The sequence below is a fragment of the Lepisosteus platostomus genome, chromosome 14 (genome assembly GCF_059453375.1).
Source record: "Lepisosteus platostomus isolate fLepPlt1 chromosome 14, fLepPlt1.hap1, whole genome shotgun sequence".
In the NCBI taxonomy this organism is placed as follows: Eukaryota; Metazoa; Chordata; class Actinopteri; order Semionotiformes; family Lepisosteidae; genus Lepisosteus; species Lepisosteus platostomus.
This window is the reverse complement of record NC_142624.1, coordinates 16042720-16070099: the sequence shown is the minus strand read 5'-3', so window position 1 is coordinate 16070099 and position 27380 is coordinate 16042720. Positions and strand designations below refer to the sequence as shown.

The 27380-nt window shown below is 34.1% G+C and overlaps 1 protein-coding gene across 3 annotated transcripts in view; it reads left to right on the top strand.

The window, feature by feature from the left end:
• Positions 1-27380, top strand: part of glsb (glutaminase b) — a 99750-nt gene that overhangs the window by 47497 nt on the left and 24873 nt on the right. For 2 of the 3 annotated variants that reach the window (XM_088607222.1, XM_088607224.1), the window contains exons 8-14: positions 5540-5572; positions 5656-5714; positions 6998-7064; positions 9903-9953; positions 11355-11531; positions 13386-13517; positions 15092-15184. In XM_088607222.1, coding sequence (XP_088463348.1) covers positions 5540-5572; positions 5656-5714; positions 6998-7064; positions 9903-9953; positions 11355-11531; positions 13386-13517; positions 15092-15184 — 612 coding nt within the window. Of the gene's footprint in view, positions 1-5539; positions 5573-5655; positions 5715-6997; positions 7065-9902; positions 9954-11354; positions 11532-13385; positions 13518-15091; positions 15185-22023; positions 26519-27380 lie in introns of those variants that run through there. The other variant, XM_088607225.1, reaches the window with a different exon arrangement.

The window sequence follows — 27380 nt, the reverse complement described above, 5'->3', positions numbered from 1 at the left end:
GTTCATGTTAATGTTTCTGTTTTTATAGTACCTAGTCACACAAAACTTGAGTGCTAAAATTTACAAAATATTAAATTTCAAAAGTTTTAATAGACCTTATGTTTTTAAAGGGAATGAAATGTCTAATATATTTTTCTTTTTCTGTGTTGTTAAACTGCTTACTGTGCTTGTATATCATGTTTCAGAAAAAATGTTTGGGATTTAAATTCAATGCTTAATATAGGTACTACAATGAAAAATCCTGAAGAGACCTCTCTATGCAGTGTACTGGTCTGTTCAAGATAAAATTATTCTCTTTTTACTTGCTTTGTCATTATATAGTACCACCACATGTAGTTTGTCAAAGTGAAGCTGTAATACACAGAAACATACTTTATACTAAATGTTATACTTGTACTGTCTGTAAAATGTGAGTTATAACAAATACCTGATAAAATACTTTCATCCCTTTGAAGTAAAAGATGAGTCATTCCATGCCTGACATGTTTTCAAATTGTGCTAGAATAATTAAATTAGGCCTTCCCATGCTCACTGATTTCAGAAATTATTTTTTTTTATTATTTGAAGTGTTACTTGGCCCATCTGAAGTGTTTAAGATTATCGTTACCAAAATGAAGTGCTTGAGGAGTTAACCATTTTTTGATCAGTCTTGTTTGTATGTTTTCTATAGATCTGTAGTTTTTAAGACCCAACTAAGGATTTGGTTCTTTCAAATGCGTTATTATAACAGACAAATTTGTTACACAAGCAAATTCATAACCTCTCAGCTCAAAGCCAGTGCCACAGAAGGTACACCCTTCCACTGTTTTCTTTAAATCTAGCAGTTCAAAATAATATCAATATAGAATTTTTGACTGTGTGGTCACTTTATGGAATAGGCTATAAACAATTCTCAAATGCGCCACAAATATAATGTAAAAATCTGCTAGAAATCCGAAGTCCTCAGATACATGTTTTCTTCATTCATGTTTTTTCAGCATTTATCCAAAAATATCTATGGATGATTAAAAAACATTTGACTTATTTTGACCATACCTGTAAAAATAACTGGTTAAGGGCCAGTGAGATGAATTGTTTAAAACAAAACATGGGTCCCAAAATTTAGTATAGGTTGATATCCTTACAGTTATTTGAGATCCTAACAGGATATAAAATAAATAGTATATACTAATAAAAATAAAATAATAAAAAATAATAAAATAAAGCCTTTCACTAACCCACCATGGGAATATGGCAATTTTACATTTGGGCACTAGATATTTACAGTCTGTTTATTAGGATGCTGAAGAATGAGGTGCTGCACATGATGGTAGCTTCTGAGTTGAGCTTTTACCTCACTTTTACTCTTTCACTTCACATAAAAATTTCTGAACTCAGTAGGTCCAAAATGCCTAGGTAATTTGTAATGAAATTTAAGATGGTTAGCAACTGTTTTTAGTTATTACTATGGAGTGACCCATTGGTAATAACAGAAAATCATCATGACATAAATCATAACATTCTTGCTCTAATACTTTGATCACAGCTTTGATCATCTTCCCAGCACTTGCAATGCAGAATTTGTCTATCATAAACAAACTCCAAAATTGGTAATGTAAACTAATTGGCTGCACTTTTATTAGAACATGTGCACATTGTACAATTTTGATTTTTCTCAGGGCTATAACTGTCTATAATTTTAATTTAATAATATTTCCAATTTTATAATTTTCATAATTGTATTCATGATCACTGGTGCTGCGTTAAGACTTAGCTGAATCATAAATCTGTGTACAGCTTTAAAAACCTACTAAGAAATGTAAAAAAAGAGGAGGTCAAGCACAGTGAGTAGCTGCCTTATAGTGTGAGCTGCAAAGGATCAAGTGGAAGTTAATTCCATGCTGAGAAGTTAAAAAGAAGTGTTTCCGTTGTGTAACTTTCTTCAAGTGCATGTGTGAGTTAGGGTGAAAGCAAGAAAATAAATGGGGATGGATAAGGAGAACAAGAGAAAGTTTATGCGAGACTAGGTGGGTAGAGGTAAGAAAGAGATGAAAATCTGGTGTATGAAATTCAATGTAGATGGAAGAATTCTGTTAATGAACAGAGAAACCTAGAGAATAACACTTGATCTTTGAGAGCTAGTGGAAGGTGAGAATTTACTTTAAGGATAATTTGGGTTTCTGATATTTTTCTGTACTGAGAACCTTGGATTCCCTGTGAAAGAGACAGAAATATCAGTGTAATCCTGACTGGGAGAGAGAAAATCGAGAACTATTAGTTTGGAGAGATTTTTTCATCAATGAGTATAATCTAGTTTTATACCTAATCCACAAATATAAATGTCAGGGCACTTTTTGTAATAGATGCAAATCATCTTATGCTGCCATGCATTCTGATCCGCACACCCTTCTTGTCTGAAGCTTACTTGCCTATCTACACTGGCACCATCCACCTCAGACACGTGTTGTAACAGAAGCTGTTTACTTTCTGTGTCCTTTAATGGGATTCAAAGACTCCTTCTACAGATAGACATCTGAAAACAAAATCTTCCCTGAACTAAATTCAGACTTTCCTACAACTCCCAGTGATAAAGTTATTTATTTCTACATTATGTCTTCATTCATTTACAGATGTTAGTCTTCCATAACTTCTCTCCCCTAGAATTTTAGTTTTTTTCCTTTTCTTACCCCTTATCTATTTTTATATTCTTTTCTTACAGTTACCCACCCTTATGAATTCATATTTCTATTCTTTCCCTTATTCAACTGCACAGATAAAGAAGGATGCTCAGCTGAAATTGATTTTTTCCTTTTTTTTACTTTTCATAATGGAATTAACATTAATTAGTGTACATGGAGTTTATTCTTATTAGTGGAAGAGACAAAGACAGTCATAGTAATTGCCTGTTCAGAGCAGTTAATACAGGTATTTTCTCATAAAAGAATAGAAATTTACTTTGAGTGTTTGGCAGCTCGCTCTTAAAATCTGAAACAAAGCAACCCAAACCAATTAAAAACTACATTTGCCCTTGGTTGGCCTAGCCTTTGAGGTGAAGTTGCTAATAAAAATGGTCTTGCATTGTACGAGATGTTCATTCAAGTAAGTAGTTTAAATCAGGAAAGCCTCCTTTTGCCTGCTTATAAACCGTTAGGCATTACTCTATTTTAAAACTAATTCTGTGCTACAGGGAGTGGATTACACTGCACCTGCTATGTCCTTTCTCATACAAAAACCCAATCTAGTCACCTTGCAGAATGTAATAGGAACAAAGACAGTATTTAACAGAAAGATTAACAGATTGGATAATGTATCTTGCTTAAAAAAATCTAAAGTAACATTCTGCTCTTGTGCAGTGGGGGCCTCTTTTCTTTTATCCAGATTATAAAAGGGATATTATACAAAACAGTGAGTATCATTTAGTCTTATCGTGCATCATTTTGGTCATCCTCCACAAGTTGGAGGATGGCTATAACATAATTCTCTGGGTCTGGATCTAGCACTTTCCACTTGTGTTCATTATTAAAAATTGTAAGGCTACTGGTACAGTGGGAACACAGCCAGTGTTCCAAATGTATTTTGCAACTAGGGGTTGTGAGACAAGTAGTTTGGGAGGTAAACGTTAATCCAAATGTGACAGTTGGAGACCTCACAAACAGGGAACCAGCCGCATGAGCTGAAGGAGACCTGTCTCAGCCAAGGGGGCTGAGGTCCCTGCTACGTGCAGGGAGGGCGATGACGTCATCGTGTCTGAACTTGCTCTGCTACAACAGCAGGTGTCTTGTCAGTATAATCCATACCAGAGCAAGCTTTGCAAAGAATTAGAGTTATTAACACAGGGATATGAATAGATATGACACTTGTATGTTTTGGATTTAATTATGGTAAATATGGCTTAACCCTGTGCAAAGCTATTAAGATTACAGTATAACATTTTTTAAGCAAGATAAATGATCTGTTCTGTAAATCTTTCTGTGATGAGATGTTTTTTGTTCCTGTTTCATCTTTTGCATGAATAAATCTGGAGGGCACTATATATTATTAGAAATGAATGAAACGATCACATTCGAGCAGAGAATTTGGGATTAGTTTAAACTACTTCCTCTACCACATTTGATCATTTAAAACAGTTTGCTCAGTTCAAGACTAACAGAAAGGTTCTGTAGAATTATCCTGTCAGAAAACAGAATGGCTTTTTTTTCTCACCTTTCGTACAGATTAAAGATTTACAGGTTTAAACTGTTTGTTACTGGCCTAGCCTTTTTAGAGAAGTGTCTTGAATTACTAAATGGCATTGTAATTATCATATTAGACACTAAAATATTCATGCAAAAAACCTTAAGAAGTTTATTACAAGCTTGACAGGGTAATTTTGTGGTATCATTCTGTTTTCAGTTTTTCTTTTGTTAAATTAAAACCTATGGAGAGCATGAAGTCTTCCCATGAAGAATTTATTCAGTAGAGACTGGAGCTTCCCTTAAATGGATTTGTCTAATGTGTTTTTGAAAGGCTTTTTTGTGGTTTATATGTTGTTACGTATTTTACAGCATTAGGATCTATGGGATATTTTGACTACTGCAACAGTTCAATGACGTTGGTAATTTTTTTTCTTTCAATTTCTTTCCTCATTGAACAAATCTGGATTTATTCTGTTAAAAGGAATTTTCTATTTAATTTGGTTCAGCAAGGCAAGCATCAGTATAGAGTAAATGCCATTGCCTTCTTTGCAGTACCATATATATGTATATGTGTGTATGTGCAATATTTGTAATTTTATAAGGCAAAGTAGTGTATTTACAAGATTAAGTTCTGCACCAGTACTTTGGAGAGATGGGGAATATAAGGTTAACACACTAGTCAAGATTGACACATTTTTTTCCCTTTTCAGCCTGGTTGCTGGCTGTGCATGCTACACATCCTACACACAAAGTCAGGTTGTCAGTAGACAACATACTAATGACTGCTGATATGTGGAATCCTGCAGATGTGTGTTATCCTAAATCCACTAACACAGTGGGAAATGTGATTGGCTTTTTGCATTTAATGAAATACAATGCTGTCCTGCAGTTAATAGTACTTCATATGTAATTTTTTTCTGGCTTGTTCATTTGTGTTTGTTTAAAACCAAAAGATTGAATCTGATGCACTGAATTCTGTATATGGTAAACATTGGTACTGTCTGTATAACACAACATCTTTATATTAAGATTTGAGATACCAGTTTCAAAAGAAAGATATTAATCATCAAATTTAAAACATAATCATTGTAAACACTAAAAATGTATTGTGACGTGCATGTATAGAAAATATTAGCCATTTCAGGTTTAGTGTGTATACCAAAAGCTTACTAAATAAAATAACCAAACTGTATCTATATTTTTTGAGAAAATTATGTTTATATATAATGTTTTGTTGATGTAAGTATCCTTATAGATTTTAACTGGATAGTCTTAAACCTTCCTAAAAGTTTCATTTTTGTGACCATAATTTACTTGCAGTTTTAGTTGTAAATAGTGGTGTACATTATAGTAATAACACTTATTTTGATCTTTTTGTCTTTCAGCAAGGAGTGAACAATGCAGAGAAGTTTGACTATGTGAGTACTACTTGGTAGTGTACTGTTTTCTCACATGAAGGTATACTGCAGCTAATTTTTCATAATCAATTTTTACTTTGCAGGTTATGCAGTTTTTGAATAAAATGTCTGGCAATGAATATGTAGGATTCAGCAATGCCACGTAAGTATTTTGTTTGTCTGCAAGTAGTTGTTAACATCCATAGAAAAAGTTCTGTTTCAGCTAAATTATTTAAAAAAATGAACTGACCTAGTTTAATATTTCAAATAGTGAAGGTTTTCTAATGTTAACAGTTACTGTACTTTTTTTATTAACATTGAAAATTAAGAATGTTTAAAATGAGATGAAGCCATTCAGCCCATCTAGCCTGTTTGGTTTTTATTATTTGATTGATCTAAGGATTTCAGCTACATGGCTGGATAGCTTGTTGTATACTTCCATTATTCTTTGTTCAAAGAAGAGCCTCAGGTCTAAATACATTTTCTACATAGTTGTGTCCTGTAGTTCATGCTTCACTGTTGATTCTGAAGAAGTCCACTGCATTGACTATGTCACTGCCTCTTTTTGAATTTTGAATTCAATTGATTTTAAATCCCTGCATCAGGTCCTCCTGTAATCTTCTCTTTTTAAGAGGTTCAAGGTTTATTATTGTGAGCCTGTCTGTGTAGAACATTCCTGGAGTTCATCTAGTTGGTCTTCTCTGGACTGATTACAAAGACGTATTTGTCTATAACATGGTGACCGAAATTGTCACCATTATTTTAAATCAGTAGCACATGTTTAAAAATGGTATTTATAGTACTGGTATAGCTTTCAGAATAAAGGAGTATGTCATTAGCAGTGTGTATGTCATTTACAGCCATTCTGCTTTATGTATTTATACTGTTTATGCTTGTACACCCAAGAGATGATCTATTGTACATAAGCAGAATTATTTAAATCTATAGACAACCACTTGCAGTGTTGTATTGCACTGTATTCAATGTCCATATTAAATGGGTGTTTTAAAGTCTAGCTGTAATTAAATACAGTAGGTTTTTAAATAGTTTCAAGCAACAAGGTGATCTACTGATAAACATATGTTAAACCAAAGTCTATGTTATAGACAAGTATTGAGATATCAAATATTGTAATGAGGGTAGAGGATGGTGTGAGTGCATTGTTGTAACCGACTCGAAAGACAGTTTGGGATTCTGATTTCAGGCTAGTAATATCACTTTCTTATTTCCTCTGTAACAATGCACCACCTTAATTTCTCCAAACCTTAACTCCTGAATCTTTACCTTTTTATTTTTGAATTTTGCAGTCTCAGGAGTAGATTTCTGCAGTCACCAATATTAAGACACATTAAGGCATCTCTTTGATGTGCAATAATTCACATGATTTCGATGAATATTCAAAAGTGGTTTATTCAATTATTGCTAATGGATTTCTTCTTCATGCAGCTTCCAGTCTGAACGCGAGTCTGGGGATCGAAATTTTGCTATAGGGTATTACCTGAAAGAGAAGAAGGTTTGTATAAAAGTTGCACCAGTTGCTTGAAATGTCTGCCTGGTGGTTCTCTATCATGTTTAATATGTAAAAATCAGCTTTTGAATAGATTTTATTGCTTGTTGGTGCTGTGTGGTGTTCACATTGATTGTTTGGGTTAGTTTCGACACTCTAGGAATTACAGTGCTTGTGAATAGCTCCTTTTATTTATATGTAGGGCTTAGTGTTTTTCTTGGCTAATTGTCTAACATGAACTTCAGTCCTGCTGACCAAGAGGTATTTTTGGCAGGTCCAGGTAAGCTCTTTTAAAGCCATGCTATTCATTTTTTATTTTTTGCAGTATCTTAATCATCTCAACCAGTAATGTAATTATTGCAATTTACATACATAAACATCTAGAAAACCAGTGACATATGACTGTTGACAATTATAATTATAATAATAATTAATAATAATTGCTTACACTTATATAGCGCTTTTCTGGACACTCCACTCAAAGCGCTTTACAGATAATGGGGACTCCCCTCCACCACTACCAATGTGCAGCATCCACCTGGATGATGCGACGGCAGCCATAGTGCGCCAGAACGCTCACCACACATCAGCTATCAGTGGAGGGGAGAGCAGATTAATGTAGCCAATTCATAGAGGGGGATTATTAGGGGGCCATGATTTGTAAGGGCCAATTGGAAATTTGGCCAGGACACCTGGGTTACACCCCTACTCTTTTCGAGAAGCGCCCTGGGATTTTTAATGACCACACAGAGTCAGGACCTTGGTTTTACATCTCATCCGAAGGACGGCGCCTGTTTACAGTATAGTGTCCCCGTCACTATACTGGGCCATTAGGACCCACATGGACCGCATGGTGAGCGCCCCCTGCTGGCCCCATTAACACCTCTTCCAGCAGCAACCTTAGTTTTTCCCAGGAGGTCTCCTATCCAGGTACTGACCAGGCTCACACCTGCTTAGCTTCAGTGGGTTGCCAGTTGTGAGTTGCAGGATGATATAGCTGCTGGCGTGCATCTGTTTTATTCAATAGTTTCACAGACAATGCAGTAGTAAATTAAAATTATCATCAGGAACATATACTACATACAGTGTAAATATAAAGTGTCACAGAATTGTTTTGCTCTGTTTGAAGACATGAAAAATACTAATTAAAAAGTAGTACAGTAACATAACTAAATAATATTTTGTTATTCAAATGTATTATTGCCAGTTGTGAACTGTCTACTGTGTAGACAGTCTACTGTGTAAAAACTTTCTTATGCTTATGCATTCCACTGCCTTTGTCTTTTACATAGTGTACATATTTGTTCACAGATGTATATTCTTCAACAGAACCTGGAACAGAACATTATGGCAGGGTATTCACATTCTAACTGCATGCTTCTTTTAGGTTAAATATCCCTACCATGAGAAATTAGTGATCTTGATCTAATTTCTCAATTTTAATTAAATGTCTTTTGTCCAGGCTGATGAATGTTTCTTAAACGTAAAAGTATATGTTTTGTGCTGGCTGTGCTGTGCATTTTCCTTGACAATGCCCAGTATGCATTTATTAATTCCTCTATTTTACTGTATGTTTCGTGGACACTGTTTTTAACACACCGACATATTACATCAACTGGTCTCTTGCCATGCAATTGGATAGAACAGAGTTTCCAAAACTCATACATTCTTCAGAAATATTTTGCTTTTTAATACCACTGTATTTTGGTGAAATGTCCATTTCAGTTTCACAAGGCTATGATTGAAGCCTGTTCTGCAGCTGAATACCAATTACCTCATCATGTTATACATAGAGCAGTACCTGTTGCTTAGACTTTGTTTAACATTTTTTCATACGTTCTATATTGTCTATGTACCTGTTTTCTTGCTTAGACAATGTTTAAAATGTTTTTCACGGTTTTCTTTCAGAAATTTATTTGCATATGTGTTTCTCACAAAGGCTACCATGGCATCATTACATGGTGAATTTGGTAGCATGACTCAAAAAATGTCAGTTTGTTTTGAATATGTAACTGGCCTTATCTGTGACAAATATAGTCACTTTTTGAAGCTCACTTCAAAATACAGTGTACTAGGTCAGATGTTTTCAACATTGATCCTGAAGGAACTGTTTTCTTTTGGTTTTTGCCCTAGCCAAGTTCTTAATCAAGGGTAAATTTTAGTTTTCTTTTGGGGCATTTTTGTACATTTATTTTTAGCTCTTAAAAGGTCATATGTATTGATTAGAAGCCACTGTGCTAGGTGGAACTTTTTGCTCTTTTATATTCTATAAAATATTTTTTGATGTAATTCAGTTTTTCTTTAACTGCATGAATTCATTTTTTTCATCTACCATTTAACATATTTAGTTTCTAATTATATAACTAATCTCAAATTTTATTTTTAATATTTGTTATCATTTTTGTAATGTTTGCAGAAATTAGAATGCTCATACTGTAGGTACACCTGGAAGATAATGAACTTCAGATGAGGAGCCTAAAGGTCACGTAGTAAATCAGTCTCCAGACTATTTTATGTTGAGTGAAAGCTTTAAAGCTTTGTGAGGACCGGAATTTGGTAAAAGCATTTTTTTAATGTGGTTCAGGTGGGTAGCTGCGTCAGCATGCGTAGTCTGCAAAGGAACAAGTAAAAGGTTTATTCCATGCTGAAAAGAGAAGAGAGAAAACGTTTTGGCTGTGAAGCCTTCTTCAACTGTGAGCATTTTTTAATGTGTATACCATTTGTGCCAATTTAATGCTGATAGTCTTTTTTGAGAACTATGTTTCTGGGAATGGTAAACTGATATTTATACATTGTACAGTTATCCAATTAAAAAAAATCTGTTTTTTTCCTTTTTCTTTGCAGTGCTTCCCTGAAGGAACAGATATGACATCAATACTAGACTTTTATTTCCAGGTGAATTTATGTTTTCTACTCTAGTCTTACGGTATTAAAAGTAACAATTACATCATCTAGCAAAAAAAAAATAGTTTTGTGTGTTCAATTTGCTTTGATCGGTAACAAATGTAAGAAATATTTAAACTGCAGGCCTCACAGAAGAGAGCAGAATGATTATTTTTAATTATCTTTTCCATGTAATTAATGTTGTCTTACCGGGATGTTGCATTGTTTAGACAGGGCAAAAGTTTGCATTTATGCCATCTGATACATTTTTAAATTTGACTGTCATAGACTGTATGAGTAGGGTTCATTAAAAATATTTAAAACAACGGGACATGTCTGACCCTACTGACACTATTTTTGAACTAGCACAGTGGAATATAGCTTTACTAAAGAATAAAGTTGAAATAAGAGCAAGTTTGTACAGAATATATTTTTAGCTGCAGTTAAACCTGCTAGACAGTTTCTGAAGGTTGATAGTAACCTGGGTATTGTAATTAAGCAGGAACGGTCAAGAGTGCAATGGCACACTCACTTTCTCATTTAGCTTTTGCAATGGATGAGTTTGTGCCATCTGTATCTCAGGATATAACTAAATGAGTCATCATTTACAGATATAGACTCAATAGTAGAGTCTAATAGAGTATAGTAGAGGCATAAATAATGTAAAACATGTTGGTAAGTGGTAGAAAAAAATGGTAAAAGTATTGTGCAGATTAAACAGATATAATGTGCTCAAATGGAAAAATAAAGAAAAAAGGAGAGTAATGTATTATATTGCATTAAGTCAAAATAACAGTAGTCTTCCAAATGCTTAAACATTAAGTACAGATTAAATTGAATGAAAATTAAGCACAAAACCATTTTTACAAGATTGATGAGCTGATGGAAACTGTGGTAGCTCAGTGCGATTTTTGCTGACTCTTATTACCAGCTAGAAGTTACTAACTTACCATCAGTTACCAAGGCACATATCCATAAGCCCAAAATAAAGTGCAGCAGCACTTTGTACTGTACAAATACCCTAAGAAATAGACACAATTGTAACAATATAGCCACCCCTTTGAGAATACAAAACAATTTAAAATCAAAATTGGTGCACAAGTATCTTAGCCGAAAACTAAAATCTTAATATTTGCTTGTGCTTGGAATGATTAGAAGATAAAAATGTTTTCAAAACAGGCTGTTTATATTTTGTATTTTAAGGTGAGAGCATTTCTGTGGTATTTCTTTTCATTATAAGAATACACCCCTTTTTTCCCCATTTTGGATGAACTGCATATTCCTTAATGAACGAAATTAATTGGTAGTTTCCGCAAAACTTAAAATTGGTCTCTAGTTGTGTTGTTTTGAATACAATCTGAAAGCTTGTAGCTAATGTAATGTAACTGTTTCATACCCATTTTTTCTCAATAGTTATGCTCTATTGAGGTGACATGCGAGAGTGCCAGTGTAATGGCTGCCACGTTGGCTAATGGTGGGTTCTGCCCCATCACTGGTGAGCGGGTGCTGAGTCCAGAGGCTGTCAGGAACACGCTAAGTCTGATGCACTCTTGTGGCATGTACGACTTTTCCGGACAGTTTGCTTTCCACGTAAGTAGAACCACTGATGTTAACTTCCCATGTCATAAAGTCTGACAGAAAATCATCCAAAATAAATTTTACAGAGACATCCAGTCATTAATGTGAGCCTAGTAGGTTTTACCATTTGCTTATAGAAAGCTATTTTTACCACACATCATGAGAAAATTGTAAGCTCTTAAAAACTGAAATGTAAAACTGGTGATTCATAAGGCACTGGTCTTAAAAGGAATTCCTTTTAAAGGTATAGCAAGATATTTTTTCTAGAACAGCAAGTAATTCTTATATTTTAATTTTTTTAATTCAGAGTCCTACATGCAAACATTCGAGACATTAGTAAATACAAGTTATGCTTAAAAATCGCTTTTCTGTATATTGAAAATATGCAAATTCGAAGCTTTGATTTTCTGTGTGTATAGACTAATGTTGGCAAACATATTTGTTTTCCAAAAGTCAATGAATATGGAATATTCAGTAATATGAATGGAAGAACTTGGCAGTGGTCACTGGGTACACTCAGAAAAAACTGTCAGGTGTGCTAATTGAAATAAAACTTCTATTACTACTTCTACCAAAATATGTAGAAATCACAATTTTTCAACACTGCCAAAGAAAGATTTGATCAAAAAAAGGAAACTCAAGTACTTCTGTGAAACATCTTTAAAACAAGCATTTACACATTGTATTGCTTTAGTTCATCTTATACTTTACTAGCAGTGTGTTTATGATTAGTATTAGATATCCTAATGCTGAGAGTCCCCAGCCTTGCTTGGCCTTTGAAATCTAATTAGGCTGCAAAGTGATAACATTGCTGTTAATGATAATTAGTAGTTTACTTGACTACTTAATACATCAAATCATTTTGAATTAACATAATTGCTTGAATTATAAGAGGTGGTGCTAGGTGGCTCTTGTTTTTATTTGAACCATTTGTTTTATTTGGTATTATGTCAGACATGTTTTCCAAATTATGACAGGGGGTCCACTTTTTTCCAGAAAAACATAGAAAACAATTGTTTTATTTTTTACCTCTGTGACATGTCTGATCTTTCATCCCTTTCTGACAAGTATGTTCATGCTGAGCTATGTGTCTAGCCCCATTTACGTTCTTCTCAGAGTGCTTTAATAATGAAAACAATAACAGGTGCTGAATGGCACCTAATTTGTTAAATATATTAAATAGTTGCTGCTGAGATTTGCCTATTTGTACATTTAGCTACTTGTATGTTTCCAGGACAGAATGATAGACATGTTAAAACACAAGAATGATCTTGTATTATATTCCAAATATTGTTCCTGAGATGAATAGATATTCCAGTTATCATTATAGAGTTGTACCTGCAGTTGTTTTATTGATTCCTCTAAAACTTCAGTGTCATGTAAGTTAAGAAAACATTTAATGTAAACATTTTAATCTTGTTAGGCTATTATCCTGTCCCAACAGTATAATGTCACATATTGTAGATCCCAATAACCAATTTGTATTTTTTTTGCATTTATTTTCTTTCCAATTATTAATTGATCAGTTGTGAGTTTTGAAAAGAGACCTGGGCCAATCTAAAGTTTAACGGGTACCTGAGCTGTGAGATTGCTATTCCAATCTTAATTTTTGGTGCAGTTTGACATTTTAAATACCATGGGTCCTACAGTGCTTTACAGGAAACGGGAGTCTTATGCTCACAAGCACCCAGCAAGTCATAGGTGTCACATGTGCAGGCAAGCTAATGATTCCCTGGCAAGTTGAAGCCCACACTGCTGTACTCAATCAGTTACGGATAATGTGATCTGTCAAGTACAGTGTCTATACTATAGGACTTTATTTTCTGTTACTGCTGTCGGTATAATTGTTTTTCATTGATCATACAGGTTGGCCTCCCGGCTAAGTCTGGAGTTTCAGGAGGCATTTTGCTGGTGGTACCCAATGTGATGGGCATCATGTGCTGGTCTCCACCTCTGGATAAACTTGGCAACAGTGTCCGGGGAATCCAGTTTTGCACAGTAAGAGAACTCAGAGGTTTACACACCAAATTCACACCATTCAGTTGTGGCCATTTGAAACATACTACAGCAATGCCCCAGTGCTGCTTCTGTTAGAGCTAATTCGCCATATTGTCCTTGAGCATCTCAATATGAGTATGAGCATCTCAGGCTGACAAACTAACTTTTCATTTTTATATAGGGTTGTAGTAAATAAAAAAATATCCTGGACAGTCATTTTGTCAACCTGAAATGCTTATAAATGCAAGGTGGAAGCACATTTAAAACAGCCTGCAGTTGTGCATCCTGCCACTATTTGTGCTAAAAGCAAAATGCAGAACAGCGCAAAAACTCATAAGTCAGTGAGAGTGTGGCAAGATACGTATATTTAAAGTATGGTCAATGCCATTTGTGTTGCTTGTTACAAAATGTCAAGCCTGCCCCAGAATGCACTGTTACCTAGCCCAACATAGGCTACAAGATTAGACTAAATGTTGAATTTGTAATTAAATCATTACAGACCTCGTTTTTTTTGTTTCTAAACATATATGCATGTTTATGTTTGAGAGAGCTATTTTAAGTTGTTTGGTTAGATATGGTTCTCTTTATTGGTAAGTAAAGAAAGGAAACTTAGTGTACTCACTCCCTTCACACTAGGTAAACTTGCTCCTGCTCTTGAAATCTGTCTAATTCTCTTTCTTATAATATATTTTTTAAATTATTTTCCATGTCAAAGAAATATGACTGTGTCAAATTAGGAAACCACAGAGTTTTTTTGTTAATTAACTTTTTTTTTTTGCAGCACAGCACTGGTATTACATACAGGCATCACTTTGATAACAGGTCTACACGCAAGACGCATCTAACCCTTTCCTAAAGGAAACTGAATAACTAAAGCATAACACATGATGCATCGCTACATAAATGTTAACTCTGTTAGCATAGCTGTGCCTTTACTACAGAGACAAAAATGCAGTGGAAGTGGATGCCCATATTCACTCTCCTAATGCGCAACCCAGAAATAGGCGAAACTGGTCTGTGAATGTGGGAAAAGTGGTCACTAAAACTTTTTGTGAATAGGCAAAATCATGATTATTGAGTTTATGAATACACTGCTACAATTAAAATCCATTAGTGAAATGTTTTTATGTAATTGATTATTAAAGACCAATTCTGTTACAAATGATAAAAAACAGTATACTTAAATTGCTTAATAATTTACTTAATAATAATTTTGTACCCCATCTGGACAATCAATGTATATATTTAGTGAGCAACTGTTACTACCTACTAAATATTTAGATGATCCAATACTGCTGTCTAATGGGGTGTATATAAAATGTATGTCAAATTGAATTAACATGGTGGTATAAAGAGACAAAATAAGCATGGTGTGTTAAGCTGTTAAGTAATTATGGGAATAGTATTAGTATTACTTACCTGCATTTTAATGTAAAAGTGTGTTATATTTAAATTATATAATAATTCTGGAGACCATGAAGTCATTTAATTTTTTTATTGTCACATTATACTTGGAATCTTAAAATACATTCTTAAAACAGAATTGCCTTACACTGGATTGCTATCTGTTACAGGATCTGGTGGCCTTGTGCAATTTCCACAACTATGACAACTTAAGGCACTTTGCAAAGAAACTCGATCCTCGAAGAGAAGGAGGGGACCAGCGGGTAAGTGAAGTTCTAAACTTAAGCTAATTTAATTTAAATATTGTTGCACATTACCACATTTTGATATGTATGGTGTTTTGTAGTTCTCTTTCAAATGTAAAAAAGTGTTACCCTTACCAAAAGTGTTACCATTATTGAATAGGTTAATATCCCTCTTTACCTGATTAACCGAACTTCCATACCAATAACTGCAACAGTGTGCACCTCGATTCCTGTCAATATCCCAGCATGTGAAAAGAACCTATTCACTTTTTAATTCCATTATCTTGTGTTGATTGGTTGATTTTTAGGAACTGAACTCGTACAGTTTCCACACATTTGCTTGCTGTCTAGGAATCTTAAGAGATTGTGGTTGATACAATTTCCACAACTATGATATGATCTCAGACCTTCATTTTGATCCTGCTTACTTAATGAAAGAGACTTTTCTAATGTGCCCCTGCCTGTGGGCTATCTCAGAGTTAATGAGCAACAGCCTTGCATAATTTGCCATTCCATAATTCAGCAACCAGTGAAACGTGCTGCTGGACCTTGACTTTTCCAGGTATAGTTCTGTCTGTGCTGTCTCTTAACAAGTGGAGACATTATCTGATTGCACTATCTGGATCTGCATGGCTGCTGTGTTGTTGCATGCAGTGGTATTATCTGGCTTCTGACTGTGCCTTCATGTGATGTCTGCCTCATAGAGACTCTCTTCGCTCCATGTGGTTCAGGCCACATGGCTAACATTACAGCAGCATTTCAGTGTTTGTGGTACTATTATTGCTGACAAAGTGTTTTAATCATTGAATTAATTCTGTTTTGTTTGGTTTACTGTAGTTTTACTTGACTTGCCTTTTTGCTAAAAATAAATAACAATGCAGCATTTGCTCCTGCGTCATATTGGAATGTAACTTATGTGGTTCCAATAACAATAATGATGATGATGATGTGCTGTTTTATTATAAAATTAAGACTTTCTGGCAAAGTTTTTAGGCAGTAGTTTATAGATTTATATACTTTATAATAAAGATTATTATACAGATGATAAGTGTAGTAATCACATTATTCTCAGCACATGCTGTTTGTGTCTTGTTAGGATGCCTCAGGAGGACAAGCAAAAATTGTCTCCTGCTTGGCTAGGAGTACGCTGGGCAAACGTTCCGAGGTCAAATTCTTCCAGCACGGGGGTACCTTTAAAGCGGAGACGACGGCACCGAAATTTTTTGGCGCGCCTTCTCTTTAAAGCCCTGGCCAAATATGAAGACAGTACGTACAGTTATAATTCAAACGGAATTAAAAACTACACATCCCAGTAACCATGGTGGTGCTTGTGATCATTGCGTTTAACCAACGAAACAGGGCGAAAAATCAGTCACATGACTTTGGGGCAGAGTTTCGAAAGCTTAACCTATCAGCAACAAAGCGAAATTTACACGATAGGCTACCTCAAACTGTCAGTTACACGACTGTGTATGTCGCTTAAGCCACTCCTATTTGGCATTTTAGTTATGGAGGCGAGAAGACGCCCCCCCCCCCCCCCCCCTCTCTGGGTGCCTGATTTGCCACCATCTTTAACCGCTTCGTGTCCAAATCGCAGTAGCTACGCGTACGAAATAAAGTTCATCCCAGCTACAAAACATATATATTTTTGTGGTAAGAGGGAGCAAAACATCAGTATTTACTGCTATTAATTAGTGTACGATTTATAGTTGAAATCTGAGCCTAAATATAAAGTTAAAATCTCGACAAAGCAATGTAGGAAATACAGAGAAAATAAATCCTTTCTGACATCTAAAATCAGTTTCGATCAAGGTCTCTAAAACGAACAAGAAAAAGAGGATTTTCGGAGGGCAATTACGCTGTATTTATATAGAATAAGTGATTTATGAGCAATCTAATTTCTTGTTCGTTTAAAACAGTGAAATGTCAGCTGCAAAAGATCGCACCAGAAACAGCACTCTCTCTGCCTGTCATAGACGTTCAGGAAAGGCTGAATGAAGTCATGGTGATCAATAATAACAGTTGTAGGACAAGAAACAAAAGATAGTGAAAACTTAAGATTTTTAAGGCTAAAACTCAAATTCATTCTACAAATTAAGGCAAATGAGAATTCAGGACGTTAAAGTGCTAGAGGTGTAAAAAAATACAAAAATGCACATGAGCAAAAAGTTTTAGAAATGGAGCAAACAGAATAAAAGCCATGCCTATAGTGCAGAAGAGGGATGAAGGAACACTTGCTTAGATATACAAAAAAATCACAAAAAGGTGTATGTTACAAAAGAACATGTAAGCATGTACATCAATTTCCCTTCGCGATCAATAGTCTTATCTATAAACATGAAACAGAGTGAGGAATCAGAAATTAGCATGCATAAAAAACAGCAATTCTGTCAGTGAGCCCTAAATGAATTAATAGCAACTATGGTTTCATGGAGGGCTTCTCAGATAGTTGGGCATTTAGGTAAACTGCCAGGTGAAAGGACTTGTAAACATATTTTGTTAAAGCAAGTCAGTTTTTTCCGCAACACATAAAATACATTTTTCCAAGAAAGTTTAGCCTTTGTCACTAATGAAACCACTAAATAAAGACATAAATATAGAAATCTTAAGATTTGTTTTATTTAATGTTGGTAGCAGGATGAACTGTCAGGTTGAGCTAAGTATATTTTGTAGTAGAGTTGCTGCAAGATGTTAACAGTGAAAAGGGTATTTAGAAATGAGTTATTTCAAGATGAAAATTTTCAGAATAATTGCAAATCTAGCAGGATAGAGAAAGCACAGAAAACTGGCAGTTAGATTGATCAGATTAGTATGAAAAGTCATTTAGCAAAGGGAATGAGAAGAGTGACAAACTAGTATACTTTAGATCTTTTTTTCTGAACCAGGGAAAATCTGATCATGTTTCCCTATAACAATAATAAAAAACTTTATTTTATATATTACCATTAAAGGTGGCATCTCAAAGCAATACGGTAGATGTAAAAACAGATAAAAGGACCACAGATTACAAAGTAAATACATATAAGAAACACAAGCAGTTAGAGGTGCTACCAAAATTAGAAAATGAAGCAGATACAGACACTAAGTCTTCTGAAAAGAAAGGTTCTGAGGTTAGATTTAAATGCACTCAGGGTACGTGACTGATATCACTGGGAATACAAATTGAGAGCTCTGGGGTGCAGCTAGAGAAGACCCTGTCACCCACAGAATGTAGATGTTCTTGAGGACAGCTAGAAGACCAGAGTCAGACGGACAAAGGTGGGGGAGTAGACAGATAATAAGCCATATACTGTAGGTACAGAATGAGGATGAGGAATTTGAAGTTGACTCGAAACCTGATAGGTAACCAGTGTAAGGACTTGGAAAAAACGGGTGTAATGCATCCCTGATAGGATTCTCGCTGTCATATTCTGAACATATTGAAGATTGCTCAGTGTGGATTTAATTTCCCCAGTGAACAGGATGTGCATTTATTAATTCTAGGAAAAAAAAGCCTTTCTTAATTTCTCTAGTTCTTAGTTTCTCTAGTTCCCCTTTAAAATAAACTATTATCCCACAATGCAGAGTATTAAATGGCCAGTATTTACACATGATATTTGTGATTTAAAGAAATTAACACAAGCAGCTTTTGGGGATTTAAGTGTTGGCTGAGTTATTGCAGGATAAAAGACTAGAGATGTTGGTAAGAAGAAGATAATTTTGGGAAAGCTAAGGAATACACTGATAACAAGAACACTTCCTAATGGGGTTAGGCATACTTTTGATGAAGATGATGAAGTTAACAGACTGTATGTTTACATAGATACTGAAATGAGGATTGTATTTTAGATTTTGTGCAGTTACTAGTATTGAACTGTGTGTTGGATGCACATGAATTGAAGGAATGGGCAAACATAGCTGATGCGGATCCACAGAGCCAGCATATTAAGATGTTTATAATTAGAGGTAATTTGTTTAAATAACTAGGTATGGATACTGATGTGCAAGAGAGTTGGAAAGGCCAGCACTATAAAATATTTTATTCTCAGTGAGATGCTGCCATTTCATAGTGGGTTTCTAACACTGTATATAGTTCCATCTATTTCTAATCTCTTTATCCAGTACAGAGGATTTGGAGCATATCCCAGTAAGCAACGGACACAAGGCAGAATACACCCTTGACATAGCGCCAGTCCATCACAGGACAGACAGACACAAACACACACACACCAGGGCCAGTTTTCCCATAAACCAATTAACTTACCAGTATGTTTTGGAGTGCGAGAGGGAGTCATATCACACATATGGAGAAAAACCATGTAACCCAGAGAGAACATACAAACCCCACACACACAGGATGGCAGGAATTGAATCTAGGACCCCAGTGCTCCAAGATAGCAATGCTAACCACTTTGCCACCATTATAAATGGATGGATATCTTAGTTATCTTTCTAGTTCACAGGTTTGCATGCATAATTTAATTTTGAAAGGCGCTGAGACATCAGGTGCTACTGTTGTATTTATGAAAAAGAAACAAAACAAAAAGCATACTAACAACTGTGCCATCCTACTCTTTAGTTAATACAATTTATTATTTATAAACAGTTAACATTGTTAGCAAAATATTTTGAATTATATTTAACCCTATTTTTTCTTTAGTTTTGTATTTAACTTATTATATGATAGTCAGATTTAATGTATATTTGAACAATGAAAATATATTTTTACAAGATGCGGGGGAAAGTGCAACAACTTATTACAGTGCTAAATTTAATATTGATTGCTAATAGTTTATGCTAACACCTAACTATCTTAATTAGGTGTAATTAAAACAGTGAACTAAGTGTAACATACCATTCAGAAATACAATCGAGAATAGTTTTGTGGTGTTTGTATGGATGAAACGTTTCTAAAATGTATAACGTAACAAAATTAAAGACGATTAAATTCTGTAATCTTTCCACTTGTAATGTCATTAGACAGAACAAGAAGTTTCTGCTTTGTCTAAGGATGGTATCAAAAAGTAGTCTAGGTGGTGAGAAAGCTGTGCTTAATGATAATTAAGTGACTTAAAAGTAAAAAGAGATGCTTCATATTGCTTGATTAATTTTAAAAACTAAGTTATAAATGCAGACGCGATCGCTGCAATAAGCGCTCCAGGCAGTAGAACGTTCGGTCTGTACTGCTGAGCTCCGCGCCTCCTCCCTCTCTCGGTGCCGCGCCCCTCTCTGACGGAGCGCAGTGGGCGGTACGCTATTTTCAGAGCCTCTGATTGGGGAAAAAAAGACCTGCTGATGAGTTTCACACAACAGGATGAGAAAAGAATGGGATTTTTTTTCTTCGAAACGTGTGTTGTCTTTATGAAATTCGTGTATTTTAAACGTTTAATTAAGAAGTAAAAACCTTACAGCGTACACAAAGATTCTGAGCTGATCACGAGGAAGAAAAATCACCCATTTTTCGCGCATAAAAAGTGGTTTTTAACTCTCGAAACCTGTTTTTATATGTTTTAAAGTCGTGCAATGTCTAAGTTAAGCAGGAACACATCATTATATCTCATTATTTATTTATTTATTTTTAAATTTAAAAATCGTTTGCCCAGCCTACTAGGAGCATGCAGAGGTCATCTTGCGTTACATAGTCACCTCAGGTGTGCATAGAAAAGGAGACTTAAAGTTTTTAACAGCTCATTTCTCATTAGTGACAGCATCTGTAGCATGGCCCTGACATTGTGTGTAATATACTAAGTGACATCTTACTAGAACCTTATACATTACAATCTTGAATCCTTTGATTTAATTAGTCTGTTTTAACATTTTTTGCAAGACACCTATGTCTTTATTTATAAGTAGCCCATTTCTGACATTTGTACCACATTTTATTGTTAATATCAAGTAAACTGGGTAAACCCATTCAGTAATGGTAACATTTCTGTTTCAAGGAATCAAGGCTGTACAAATTACCTAATGTATTTTTTCTGTATTGATATTGCAGCCTGATTTAATGTAGTATGATTTTCTATTTTACAAATTTAAACAGGTAAAATCAAGCTTCTGTAAGAGTTTATATTGGAAAAGGTTTGACTTGCGTTTCAAAAAATGTTAAAAAGATCAGGTATTGTTTATGAATTTCTTTCATTTTGAAAATTTGGTAAATAATATTCCTTTTATATTCTAAAGGAATACCCACATGTACAATATATATATATACTATCACTTATATTATACTATTGTATTTCTACTAATAATATCCTACCAAAATATAATGTAATTTGCCTAGTTATATTGTTTTAACATGTTGTTTGTGTTTGATATTTTTACAACAGTTTACAACAGTAAATATTGTTTAGAGGCTGTATAAATGGCTGCAAACCTGAATGTATGTCTAAACATTTTCGTATCTTATCTGAAAAAAAATGTTGTGTAAATTAATCTCTGTAATGTGTAAAAGATGCTTCTTGTTTTTGCTGCTTTTATCCTCTTTTCAGATGGGTTTATTCTTCAGTACTATGCAGTATAGGTGTACATGATGATGTTTGCTGCATTAATCGAATAATTAGATATTACAGAACAGTCTTCTAATTAAACTATATTTTGTTTTAATTAAACTTTATAGCCATTTTAGGAATGTAACTCTTAGGTAGAGTGGTAAGTGAATGTATTTTTGTAAGTGAAAAGCTAAGGTAATCCTTTTGAAGTAAGTTCTGTAATCACTGAAAGTCCAGTACCAGGATTTGTGTTGTGAGAGTAATTCCATTGTCAGGCTATTGGGGAGTTTTAAGATTTCTGAACTAAATTTCAAATGCTCAAACTAAGTGCCACTTCTGTTCTCCATGTTTTCAAAAAAACTAATGTATTATTCATGTTGCTTAAAACAGCAGCATACCTTTGGACCAATGGATTACGAAAGCCTTCAGCAAGAGCTAGCTCTTAAAGATACTCTCTGGAAAAAAGTGTCTCCTGAGTCCAATGAGGACAACTCTACAACTGTAGTGTATAGAATGGAGAGTGTGGGTGACCAAAACTGATGTGGAGGACCTCCTTTCACAATGGGCTGGGTTTTTTCTCTGATAATACTATATAGGTATTTTTTCTATAAATTATTTATTCCATTCGGGTCTTGTAGATTGTGACTTTAATTGTACTGCATATTATTTAAATCACTCCAGTCTTACTGTATTACTTTTGGGCTTGGTCATTTATATAATATAAGCAATGTAAATGCTTTCAAATACCAAAAATCAGAGAAACTGAGTGTAAAAGTTCTTGGCAAGTAGCATTGTGTTATGTTTTAGTTTTCTGAATATTAAACCAAAGAGCGAGGAGTAATATGTATGACATACAGTTACAAAACGTATATATTGTATTTAATTTTAAGTACATGATTCCATGTGCATGGCTAGTAATAAGACATTTATTATACATACATGCATGATTATATACAGTGCCTGTAAAAATCTACACACCCTTTCCAAAGTAACACATTTTGTGGCGTAACAGCCTGAAATCAAGTCACATTAAATCACAATTTATTTACCTCAATTTACACATTGTAGCACAAAACTGTGAAAAACACATGCTCAGAAATTCTGTTTAATAAACAAACCCTCGAGTTATTACTTGGTGGACACAACTTTTGCTTCAATTACAGTTACAATTCTGTGTGGATAGGTAGCACCAATGTAGCACTTCTAGATGTGGCAAAGCTTGCCCATTCCTCCTTACAGAACTGTTCAAGAGGAGTCAGATCGCAGGAAGACCTTTGAAGGACTGCAACCTTCAAGTCATTCGACAGTTTTTCAGTTAGATTAAGGTCAGGCTCTGACTGGGCTCTGACTGGGCCCTGACTGATGTTTTAGCAGCTTAAGTGTTACTTTAGCTATGTGTTTAGGGTCTTTGTCTTGTTCAAAGGTGAACCTATGTCCCAGTTTCAGCGATCTAGCAGAAGGCAGCAGGTTTTCCTTAAGGACTTTCTGTACTTTGCTCCATTCTTTTTCCCTGTTATCCAGACAAGTACCCCAGTCTCTGTCAATGAGAAATGTCCCAGCAACACTTTATGGTAGCGATGGTGTTCTTTGGGTGATGAACTGTAATCAGCTATAATACTTTGCATATAGGCCAAATTAATATCATATTAATAGTAATAATAATATCAGTAGTATATTAGCATCACATTAATATTGTGTTGCAGTTTTTTTCAGTAATGACTTCCTTCTTTTCTCCTTCCTTCTTTGCCCTCCTGCCTTACAGTCCAGGAGTGCTTTGGATATTATTGTCACATGCAGATTTTGACCAGTCTTCTTGTCATCAAGTTTAGATGAATATCTTGATCTAGGCAGGGTCTTGGAGGTGCCATATACCTTCCACTTCTCAATAACAGTCTTTACCATATTTCAAAGAAAAGCAAAGGATGATGAAATCTTTTTGTATTTGTCTCCTGCTCTTTGCCTACCCACAACTTTATCTGGGAGGTCTTTTTGATAATTGACTCTTTTGTTTTAGTTGAATTAACCACCAGACCAGATCTAATTTGCTGTCTGTTACTCTGTGTGTGAAGGTAAAATAAATTCTGATTTAATGTTTTCTTGATTTCAGGCTGTTAAACCACATAATGCATCACTCTTGAAAGGGTGTGTAAAGACACTGTATATGAATCTTCATCATTTTCACTGTGTGCCAGCAAGTCTTTAAATTAAACATGTTTTTCTTGAAAGGATTTTGGTGTACACTTTTTTGCGTACACCAAAAATTATCCCTACATCCCCATGCCAAAAAATGTATCCAGATCTTAATCTGTAAATTTCCCTTGATAATTAAAGAGAGTAACATAAATATAATATTAACATATAACAGTTCAAGTACGTAGCTGCGTCAGCATGTGTAGGCTGCAATGGAACAGGTAACGGGTTTATTCCATGCTGAAAAGAAGGGAAACGCAATGTTTTGGCCGTGGAGCCTGTTTCCTGTTCCTTAATATATAACATATAAAGATTCTTAAATTTTCTGCACATTTTCTGTACAATAGCTGTGTAACAATTGTTAAGTCTTCATCAAGTTTGTATTGATAATTTCTTGTTGAGGTGAATATTGATATCAAGCTGAGGTACTACTCAGTAGTACTAGTAGTATTACTCTGAATTACTCAGAATATATGCAGTGCCTATTTCTGTTCATGAGTGGAATTGTTCCAAATACTGACCTCTCCTTTGGAATTAGACTTTTCTATGTTTATACAGGCTTCTGTTTCTTAATCTATTTTTTATCTTCTGTTCATTGCAAGTTAAAACTGTATAAAAGAAACCAAATTGATCTATAGACCAAAAACTTTAATTACTCAGCTGTGTTATCATGCGGTGATATGTATGTATTTATATACAGTATTTGTTGTCTGCTTTTGTACTTTACACATTCCTGTACCAGTTTATTTTCTGAAAACAGTCAAATAAAAAAGGCTAGTGGGCCATTTAACTAACGTCAAACAGAGAAAATAGTTGTGATCAGCTGAATTGTACTGGATTTAAAGCATGAGTTGTTTTTTTTCTGGATAATCTCAGTGCATAAATCAAATAACTCACAAGAGCTGTAGAGGAATAACCTGAACACCGCACAGCAAGTCAGAATCTTTTAAGTGAGTCAGAATGCTAATTTCTTTAGATCTTAATTTGTTTGACATGTGTTATTGGAATAAAGTAAAAGGCCATATGTTTGCACAAGTATTTTCACAGAGGCCTTAGATACTAAGCTGCAGTGTAACTTTCGAATTTTTAAAAGGATGTAATTTTAATAAGGTTGGACAAAAAATGCCCAGACGCATGTAATAATTTCAGGTAATTTTACTCAAATGTGATATGTAATGGGTTAATATTCCAAAAATATCTTAATCCATAATTTTATGTTTTTCATTTTACTACCAGCTGTTAGCTGCTTTAAAGAGTTTTCATGTTTGTTATTGGATAGGAAATCTTTAATTATACACAGATAAATGAACATGTAATTCAATCTGATTTAATTAATTCAAAAGCCAAATTTCTTAATGTATTATTTTAGAAATAAATCCACCATCAAGGATAAAGATTTGTTACAGTTATAGTAAATGATAACAACAGCAATAATAATAATTCTATAATTGGCATTTTTGGCAAAATGATTGGGTATTCGCTGTTACATAGGTGACCTTGGAACTGGAATTCTAGATGTTGGAAAGCTGTATGTAAAGATACATTCCTAAATGACACAAAGGGGTTTTGTGTCATTACTTTGTGTGAGAACTGCATAAAGGAACAGTCTTGATATATAAGTGGCTTGATGTCTCTGCAATGACGGAGCTAGATAGAAACTACAGAATGTGTTATCAAAAGTATTTACTCCCCTTTGGCTTTTTCATGTTTTATTGTATTTAGATATGGAATTGTGTTTAATTGGCATTATAGGGTGTTGTTGATCAATGGCAAAAATACCAAAGTGGAAACAAATTATACAGATACTTCTAAATTAATTATAAATGTAAAACACAAAATAAAAATAACTGTTTGCACAAGTATTTACCCCCATGGGTCCCGTTAGATAAGTCTCTACCTGCTTTGCACATCTGAATCTTTGCTTTTTCTTATTTGTAAAATTGCACAACCTCCCTCATGTTGAAGAGGACCATTGGTCAACTACAATTTTCAACTCCTCCCACAGATTTGTGATGGATGGAGGTCTAAGCTTTGAGTTGGTCACTCTGGGACATTGACTTCTTTGTTAACTCCAGTTTTTTGGGTCATTGGCCTACTGGAAAATGAATCATCTCCTTAGTCCCAGCTCTCCTGCTGACTGCAGCCGGTTTTCCTCCATTCAGCTAATTATGAATTAGCTAATGTATAATTATCAATATTCAGCTAATGTATTTGGTTGCACCAAAGCCACTTTAGGTATGTTATAGCAAAGGGGATGAATAACTAAGCAATCAGTTATTTTCAGATTTTTTGATTGATTAATTTTCCAGGATCTATATAATAGTTTTTTTTTTGCTTTGACATTATAGTGTTTTGTGTCATGCAATGGCAAAAAATTCCAATTTAATACATGATCAGTCCATACTGTACTATAAAATGTAAAAATGTCCAAGGAGGATGAATACTTTTGATAGTCACCCAAGAGGCTAAATTTTGCTGTCATGTGATGAACCTTAGTTTTATTTATTAAAAATGTTCTTTGAATGCAGTAAAATAACAGTATTTTATTAGAAATGGTTATCATTAAAATGTATGACTTTATTTTGTTGTATTTCCCATTTTAAGAAAAACTTTTATTTTTGTTTTAATTTTTGATAATTTTATTTTCCAGCATGCATATTTTTTGTATTGTTAAATAAATTAATTTTAAATCCCACCTTTGTTACTTCATGTTTATTTTGTTGCACTAAAATGTGTTTTATTTCTACAGTAAACAATTCAACTCTACTAAATCCATGCAATCATTCGCCTGAATACTTCTTAACTAATTGTTAACCTCTGCTTTTGATCATGATTATAGCCTGATACAAATTCAAATATTTATTTACTCTTTGTTCCAGAACTACACCATTTAATTGAAAAAAATGCATTCATCTTAAAAAGGATTAAGTTGTGTTTCTTTATTTCAGATTACATTTAATTAATACACGTAAGTGAATAACTACAATTGCTCAGAAAAATCAGCATATCAAATACCATTATCCACTCTTCAAAGTATTGTCCCTTTTATAATGCCTGTAACATTAATAACTATTAGGCATTTTTCGTTAAAATATCTTTTCTAGAAATTTTACATTATATCAGCAGTATATATGGAGTCCCAGTTTAAAAAAACATTAAACTAACAGACCTTACTATATGCAGACAAAGTCCATAGAAGCATAAAAATAAAAATGTTATCCCTGTTTAACTGGCATATTAATAAATTTCAATCCAGAAATCCTCTTCCCACTTCATAGGTAGAAGTGTAGCTCATCTTGCATATTCAACTTAAGTGTAATGTTATATATACAGGGATTGTTAGTAAGGTCTGTGAATATGATAAAATATTTGCCTTAACAAATATTCATTTTGTTGTATTGAAATACAAAAAACATAGAAAGGAATGGTTGTAACTACTATAACTAATATACTTAACTATAACTACTACTACTAAACTTTTCTATTTATATATGTGCATTATAGTACTTTAAAAATCGTATCATTTTGTTTGATTCACATACTTAAATGTTGTAGTC